Source organism: Symsagittifera roscoffensis, chromosome 5 (assembly GCF_963678635.1).
Source record: "Symsagittifera roscoffensis chromosome 5, txSymRosc1.1, whole genome shotgun sequence".
Taxonomy (NCBI): Eukaryota; Metazoa; Xenacoelomorpha; order Acoela; family Convolutidae; genus Symsagittifera; species Symsagittifera roscoffensis.
Window position 1 is genome coordinate 39,136,805 of NC_087066.1, and position 8,486 is coordinate 39,145,290.

The 8,486-nt window shown below is 32.5% G+C and overlaps 1 protein-coding gene across 1 annotated transcript; it reads right to left on the reverse strand.

The window, feature by feature from the left end:
* Positions 1 to 2,326: 2,326 nt before the first annotated feature.
* Positions 2,327 to 7,765, reverse strand: LOC134846727 (nucleolar protein 58-like). Its single transcript, XM_063864114.1, has 4 exons — positions 7,727 to 7,765; positions 3,280 to 3,393; positions 2,719 to 2,835; positions 2,327 to 2,500 (listed from the first exon to the last, which is right to left on the reverse strand). The coding sequence occupies exons 1-4, from the start codon at positions 7,763 to 7,765 to the stop codon at positions 2,327 to 2,329; spliced, it is 444 nt and encodes a 147-aa protein (XP_063720184.1).
* Positions 7,766 to 8,486: the final 721 nt, after the last annotated feature.

The following is an 8,486-nucleotide window of genomic DNA, read 5'->3' on the forward strand; positions in this document are numbered from 1 at the left end:
TTCAGAGGGCGATCAGAAGACATTACTGTAGAAAAATACCTGAAATAGAGTTCATACAAAGTTTTCATGTCTGTCTGACTGCTAAAAATTTCGCCAACACTTTTTGTCATTTTCTTGTCTTGCTTGGACTTTACCCAAGATAAACTTGTTCTTTCCTTGAATTACTTTTATCTTCCTTGTTAGTTTTTTTTTTCAAATCCGTCCATTTCGCGTCCAGCGACACCAGCTCCGCCAATATCAGCCGGATGCATCAGCATGTTGTCCCAGGCAACGCGTTGTGAGAAATTCGCAGCTGCAGCTTCATCTAGAGGAGGTACATAGCAAAACTCCTGGCCCGAATTTGCTGATATCATTTCCTTAAGTTCCCTCATACTCGCAGAGAAACTCTCCTTCCAGTTAGTCCTTTCTCATCAGCCGCATGTTTTCCGTTTCTTTTTTCTTTAAGAGCTTTCCAAGCTTGGCTTCATCTGCCGGAGTTTATCAGATAAGTTTTCTAGCTACTCATCGGAGATTCCTAATTCTTGCATGACACTCGTTAAATCAGCTTTTTACGGTTTTCTAGGAAATCTAACTCCTCCTATACATTCACATAGCTCCGTGAATTTTCCTGCAACCATTTGCAAGATATGTGGGCTCGAATCATCATATGTGCTGGTTTTAAAGGTCCAATAATGCACTACCTGGTGTAAACACTACAGTTTTTATTTATATTAGGCCTATTCACTGCTTTTACTATGAATAATTGTGGCAACAAGTCAACGAACTCTTTGATTTAGGACTGTTGTCGCTTTCATAAAGTTAAAAACAAATCCCAGAGAAAGCGACATGTTTATCATAATTGCACATAAACTGTTTTTTTTAATTGAACCATTCAAAATACATGTCCTTTCATGGCTTACGTTTTGTCTTTACTCGTTTAGCTCATAAATGCTTTTTTTTGCACGTTTGTTTCTGACTGAGAACCGAGTGCTTCTTTGACATGAGGGTTATCTCTCTTTTTTTAAATTTTTCTCTGATTTTTGTGTATCCGACCGCTTTGTTGGATACTTTCATTTAAAACAGTTTTTCCCTCTCATAAAGAAAAGTTTGATAATTTTTCAGTGGAAGTAGTATTAGAAGTATTGTAAGCAAAATCTCTATTTATTTTTTTCCGAGTTTTATTATTTATCTTCGATGCCAAAGCCTGGTTTTTCAAGTTATTTTGGATTTCTATACTTTTTGAAAAATTATTTGCTGAAAAAAAAAGAAAGGAGGAATGAAATTAGATGATTCTTCTTCTTCCTCTTCTTCTTCTTCTTCTTCTTCGTCATCATCTTCTTCTTCTTTTATGTTAGTTGGTAAAGTTTTGTTCCAACAAATTACCGGTTTTTCAAAATTACATTTGTTTGGTTTCTGTTTCTCCTTCTTCTTCAGCTTTTTCAGCTGATTTAAAATGTTTTCCAAAAAATTATCAGTTTCTCGAAATGATAATTGTTAATTTTCTCCTTCGTCTTCTTCCTCGTCTTCTTCTTCAACTGGTAGAGTTTCGTTCCAGAAACACCAGTTTCTCGAAATGACAATTGTTTGATATCTGCTTCTTCTTCTTCTTCTTTATCTTCTTCTTCTTCTTCTTTCTCTTCTTCTGTTCTTTGTCTACTTCTTCAAAAATTTTCGTTTCTCCAAATGACATTTGTGTGATTTTTGTTTCTGCTTCTTCTTCTTTTTCTTGATCTTCTTCTTCATGTGTATAGTTTCTGTTCCAAAAAATCTGGTTCAATTCTCCTTTTCTTTTTTTTTCAGCCGGTATAGTTTCTTTTCCAAAGTTACCGGTTTCTTCAAATGTCGTTGGCTTGATTTCTCCTTTTTCTCTTTTTCTTCTTATTCTTCTTTTTCTTCTTCTTCTTTTTCTCCTCCTTCTTCTTCTTCAACTGGTATAATCTCTTTTTCTCAAAAAATAACCGGTTTCTCGAGATGACTTTCAATTGATTTTTGCTTCTTCTTCTTCTTCTTCTTCTTCTTCTTCTTCTTTTTTCTTCTTCTTTTCTTCTTCTTCTTCTTCTTATTCTTATTCTTATTCTTCTTGTTCAGCTGGTATAAAATGTTTTTTTTTTTAAATTTTTTATTAATTTTTTAATTGACAACTGTTTTATTTATCCTTTTCCTTCTTCTCTTGTTGTTCTTCTTCTTCTTCTTCTTCTTCTTCTTCTTCTTTTGTTCTTCTTCTTCTTCAACTGATAGAGTTTTGATTGCAAAAAAAAATTTGGTTTCTCCAAATGACATTTGTTTGATTTTTGCTTCTGCTGCTTCTTCTTTTTTTATCTTCTTCTTCATGTGTCAAGTTTCTGGTTCAATTCTTCTTTTCCTTTTTGTGCTTCTTCAGCTGGAATAACTTCTTTTCCAAAGCTAACGATTTCTCCAAATGAAGTTTGTTTGATTTTTGCTGCTGCTTCTGCTGCTGCTGCTTCTTCTTCTTCTTGTTCTTCTTCTTCTTCTTCTTCTTCTTCTTCTTCTTTTGCTTTAGCTGGAATACTATTTTTTTTCAAAAAAATATCGGTTTCTACAAATGTCCTTTGATTGATTTTTGCATCTCCTTCTTCTTCTTTTTCTTGCTCCTCTTCATCTTCATGTGGTATAGTTTCTTTTCCAGAAAGTTATCGGTTTCTCTAAATGAAATCTGGTTCAATTATCTTTTTCCTTTTTGTTCTTTTTCATCTGGTATATTTTCTTTTCCAAAGTTACCGGTTTCTTTAAATGACATTCCTTTGATGTCTCTTTTTCCTCTTTTTCTTCTTGTTCTTCTTTTTCTTCTTTTTCTTCTTTTTCTTCTCCTTTCTTCAACTGGTATAGTGTCTTTTTCTAAAAAATTAGCGGTTTCTCGAGATGACTTTCAATTGATTTCTGCTTCTTCTTCTTCTTCTTCTTCTTCTTCTTCTTCTTCTTATTCTTCTTCATGCTCAGCTGGTATAATTTTTTTCAAAACTTATCATTTTCTTTAAATGATAACTGTTGTATTTATCCTTTTCTTTCTTCTCTTGTTGTTGTTGTTGTTGTTCTTCTTCTTCTTCTTCTTCTTCTTCTTTTTCTTCTTTTGTTCTTCTTCTTCTTCAACTGATAGAATTTTGTTTGCAAAAAAAAAATTTGGTTTCTCCAAATGACATTTGTTTGATTTTTGCTTCTGCTGCTTCTTCTTTTTTTATCTTCTTCTTCATGTGTCGAGTTTCTGTTCCAAAAGATCTGGTTCAATTCTTCTTTTCATTTTTGTGCTTCTTCAGCTGGAATAACTTCTTTTCCAAAGCTAACGATTTCTCCAAATGAAGTTTGTTTGATTTTTGCTGCTGCTTCTGCTGCTGCTGCTTCTTTTTCTTCTTTTTCTTCTTTTTCTTCTCCTTTCTTCAACTGGTATAGTGTCTTTTTCTAAAAAATTAGCGGTTTCTCGAGATGACTTTCAAATGAATTATGCTTCTTCTTCTTCTTCTTCTTCTTCTTCTTCTTCTTCTTATTCTTCTTCATGTTCAGCTGGTATAATTTTTTAAAAAACTTATCATTTTCTTTAAATGATAACTGTTGTATTTATCCTTTTCCTTCTTCTCTTGTTCTTCTTCTTCTTTTTCTTCAGCTGGCATATTGTCCAATTTTCCTTACTCCAAATGATATCCGTTTCATTTCTCGTTTTCCTTTCTGTTCTTCTTCAGCTGGTATAGTTTCTTTTCAAGAAAATTACCTGTTGCTCCAAATGATGCTTGTTTGATTTCTGCTTCTTTTTAACATTCTTTGTCTTCAGCTTTCATAATTTGTGTTCCAAAAACATATCAGTTTTTCCAAATGACATTTGTTTTATATTTTGCACACATAATTATTACTCTATTTTCCCCTCTCATCACTCTCATCAAAGTTTGATAATTTTTCAGTGAAACTAGTATTTAAAGTCTTGTAGGCTAAAACTTTTTTCAAAAGCTTACTAAATTCTCCAAACGACACTTGTTTGATTTTCTTTTCTTCTTACACAGTTGATAAAAATTTTTTCTGAAAAATTACGTCGTACAAATGCTGTTCCTGGTTTTATTCAATAAGGTTTTTCACCTCTCATACAGTAGAAGCAGAGTTATCTATGAATTGTATTTTAACAATAAAATGGGGTTTTGAATCTCTGAACCCAAATTTCAAAGTTTTCGCTTCTTTCCAACATTGTCAGGACTTCAATAGAATAATAACAAAGTTTAGATAGGCCATGAAAAAGTGTCACACATCTTGTTGTTAGCTTGGAATACTCTTGCACTTATTTCAATCATCCAACTGTAATTACGTGATAATTTATAACATCATTTCTGTTTTTCTTTTTCAACTTTTCAAATCTAGATTTTGTAAATTTAATTCTATATTTTTTGCGTAAGTTTATGGCTTTACATGTCACATTTTTAGCCATGTTTCAATAAACCGTTGATTAGAGTCTGTTCTGTGATCCTGAATTTATGGCACATATTTACAACTTGCTTCGCGTTTCGGTTCTTTTACTGGGGAAGCAAAAAAAGAAAGGAAGCATAATTATCGTTTTGTTGTCATTAGATTTTTTCCTTTCGTATTTCAGCGAGAACAGAAGAACTTTGACTTCCACTTCAGATGGAGAATTTTCTTCTGGTTTACCCGAATTGCAAAAACAGAATGTTCCAGAAAGTGTTATATATTCGAATTCTAAATCATCTTAACATGTTCAATGATTGCCAATCTGTTGAGTTCGTTTCGTTTTCCTTAAGCCACAGAGCGACCGCAAGAGATTCACCAAAAGCTAGACCGCAATACTGCAAACCATTGCATAAAAAAGTTGGATTAAGTTATCATCCTCCCCCCAAATAGACCAAGTTAAGATCCTCAACACCAGCAATGAATTTAAATTAAATTTGATAAGCGCTGCCTGTAAAATGCTCTATTCTGATTAGCTGAAAATTCGAGCTTAGAACCAAGTTAACATACTCCCTCCTTAACGGATTTGGAAGGGGAGGGGGGATGTTAACTTGGTCCAAAAAGTTAGCTTCTTCATAGTCATAGTTAACTTCTTCCTTATTCTGCGTGGCATAACCGGAGGTGTGGCTCGTTTTCACAATCCGCAGAGTTCTATTTCGATTGCTTTTCCAAACTGAACAATGCAATACAATCACTCTACATTCAGAAAAATGTACTCTCATCACATTTTAGAATTTGTTCTGTAACGTTTCTCCAGCCAGTTGCTTATTAAACTGCAGCTCAGCATTTAAACGTTATCAGAACCAACAAAAACGGTGACAAAAAAAATTCAAAGTCAAACATTGATGCACATTACTATAGCATCTACCGAATTTGAAAGCTTTTTATCAAGAAAATAACCAAAAAAAATTTTGTAAAAAAATTTATTGACATCAGATTAACACTGTTTGAAAAAAATAAGTACCAACACAATGAAAGTTTGAATTATTACACCCTTTTTCCTCTCATTTCATTGTTTTTCAGTTTTCTAGGTTTTCAATTCGATCTTGAAAACGCTTTCTGCGCTTTCTGTTCAATTTTGATATGGCATGCCAACTGTTCTTGGCAGGTGACTTGAACTTTAAACCAACTCCTTTCAGATATTTTTATCAAATCAATTTTCAAAAGAAAATGGTAAAAAAAGTGATTGGATTTGAGTAGTATAGTAAAAGTGGCTAGGAAAATGACCACTTTTAACCCCCCCACCCAAAATTCAGTGTGCCGTTGTACTTACCACTTTTAACCCCCAAAGGGGTTAAAGCCCCTATTTTTTCGGGCACGAATGTTTTAAGGGGGGTTAAAATTGGTAATTTTCCAGCCACTTTATGGAAACGGGGAAGGAATTAGGTTTTGGTTGGTGCATGTTTTCCCTTCTAAAGTTTGGGGGTATTGGCTTGTTTACATGTAAAATGACGTTATATACCTATTATATGCAACCAAACTATATGGCAGCGTAGCTTAACTGTTGGCTGCGGCGAACGATTTCCTTCAAAATTGCATGTTTTATTGCTGAATCTCGAAGAAAGGAAAATTCGTCAAATACGGCTGCCGCCACCTCTATTTAGGCAGAAATAAATGATCAATTTGGCCAAAATAATAATGAAAATTTTCTTTAAACCAAATGAAGGTAAAAACAAAGAAAAATTACGAAACACTGAAAACTCTAAAATAATGAAATTGGCTTGAAAATTTCTACATTTCCATTTTCCGTGTCTACAGAAGACTGAAAAAACGTCTGAAATCTATGACAAAAGCTTTGATTTTATTGAAAGTTTGAAAGAGCTAATAAGTTGAAGTGGGTAAAGATCTTGAAAAACGAGAACATTGATGCAAGCCAAAATTGCCCATTAATTTTGCTGCAGCCATTTCTAAGACTTGCATATACCACTTTAAAAAGGAAAGAATTTTCGGGGCTTCTAGAAAACGTTAAGTATTTCCTATTAACGTTTTGTGCTAACAGATTTTTTGAGAATATTCATCAAAGCGGTCCTAGAAACTGGGAGAAAACTGTTATTTGTGTGCCAATATATACGACAGAACAGAGTGACCATCGAATAAAGCAGGTGAAAACTTATTTGCGACCTTTAAGGAAAGCAGATATTCAAATTAGAGCAAATTCAATCGGCAAAGACTGAACACAAGCTAAGACAAGTTATGGATACAGACTCAAAACTTGATATGAATTCGGAGTTATAATTTGAGCATCCAAATTTTTTTATTTTTCCCTTAAAAGAATATGCAAATAAATAACTTTTTAATTTGATACTAGAATCTGGTCAACTGTTCTCAGTATCTTCTTATTAATTTCAAATTGGTTTTAGCAAGAGCTTTCTATTCAAAAGTTTGAAGCGCTATCAGTTTTTATCATTGATTAACCCTCTGCTCAACAAATTAAATTTTGAGTTTTTTAATATGAATCTGATCTTTTGAATGTTTCCATGATTACGCTATTTCCTCTCAAAATACGGTGGCTTTTTGACCAAAATAATTGATTACTCATCTACAACTAATTGTGTTATTGAGAGATCAACCTTCCTTTCAATATAAGTCTGAGATGATTCAAGCTTTCACATTCACGTTCTGATCACTAGCAGGATCCAAACATTTCGCATCATGATATTTCTTCTCAATTTTGCATCGATATTTGTCTTCTCTATTAAAAAGACTTGTCTTCGAAAAACCGTTAGTTGTTTGAAATAGTAAGAAAAAAAATCAAGCCTTATGATCAACACTCTACCTGAATCTTCGGATTCCGTCAGGACGATAGCTGTTTCACACTAAGCAATGCTCTCACACCAATTTGGCTACAGCAGTTTCCGAAAACTTGTGTGCTATTTTTTAGTTTCAATGCATTTTGATAAACGTCAATTATGTTGTGTTATCTTAAAATGGAATGACTTAGAAAGATATGTTTAATTTGCCAGAATAAAATTTGTTAGACATTTTTACTTTGAGGAATTAAATTTTTGAGCCTCAATACAGAAAGACTTGCTATTTATTTCAAAGGCAAAAGGCGTAAGCATTTTGAGCTATTTGATAAAATGCTCTATCGACTAAATAAATCTTGAATTTAAAAAAGTTGTACTGACTGTTTATCTGATTACACAATTGCTTCACTTCTGTGGGTTTATAAGTTTGATTCAAAATTATGATTTTTCAAATGAAAACCATTGAAAATTTGTGGTTTTTAGAGATTGATCAATCATCCTTCAAATATACAGTACCTGTCACTCAGGCTTTGCTCGCTTACCGTCTTCAGCTCTACCAGCATTATGTCATTTTCAACCATTCTTCTATCGATCGTGTTCGTCTGCACGATCAATCATTTTCCTCAATAAACCATAAATTTTTTCTAATAATTTTGTTTTCGTATTTTTTATCTCTATGAGCAACAGTTCATCAAACGCTTTGGACTCCATGCTGTCTCCAATTGGACTTGTTATTTGATGCTTCCATCGACAATTTTTTGTGAAAACTTGAAAATTGATTTTTCTGTTACAATTTTCAAACATTTTTTATAATCATTGACTGCAGATAAATTGAAATTATCAATGCAGCATATGCCACTTTTTCAAATTGAATTGTTCAAAATGAGGATATCTGGAGGATCAAAAATTTCGAGGAAAGTTTTTAAAAACAATTATCAAATTGTTTTGCAAATCAAGAAAATGAAACAAACTATCAATATAGTGTCTGGTTGATTATTCTAGAATATTCGAGAAACTTTAAGAAGAAATATAGGAAAGGTTTGGATTGAGTTACATATATACTTCTATATGAAATAAAATAAACGTTTACAACTATACTCAAACATACATACCCACCAAACATATAAAGCTGCATACATGTAAACTTAAGAAACATAAAGACATTTTCATAAGTTGCAAACTTAAATGCATACTCACAAAAAATAGTCATAGCTATTTTATTACATACATACGTTTATTCATACACATTTAAATACTTACATAAAGTTATTCATACAAATTTACATACAAAAAATAATGACA

What these genes read in the sequence shown, in the direction of transcription:
- LOC134846727 (XM_063864114.1), bottom strand. Translation starts at nt 7,765, where the DNA reads ATGGTTGAAAATGACATAATGCTGGTAGAGCTGAAGACG. An exon ending in TGCTGGTAGAGCTGAAGACG is followed by an intron (nt 3,394 to 7,726) that starts GTAAGCGAGCAA and finishes CTAATTTTTTAG; the next exon opens with AAAAAGACACTATACCAGTT. An exon ending in AATGTCATTTAAAGAAACCG is followed by an intron (nt 2,501 to 2,718) that starts GTAACTTTGGAA and finishes ATAGTATTCCAG; the next exon opens with CTAAAGCAAAAGAAGAAGAA.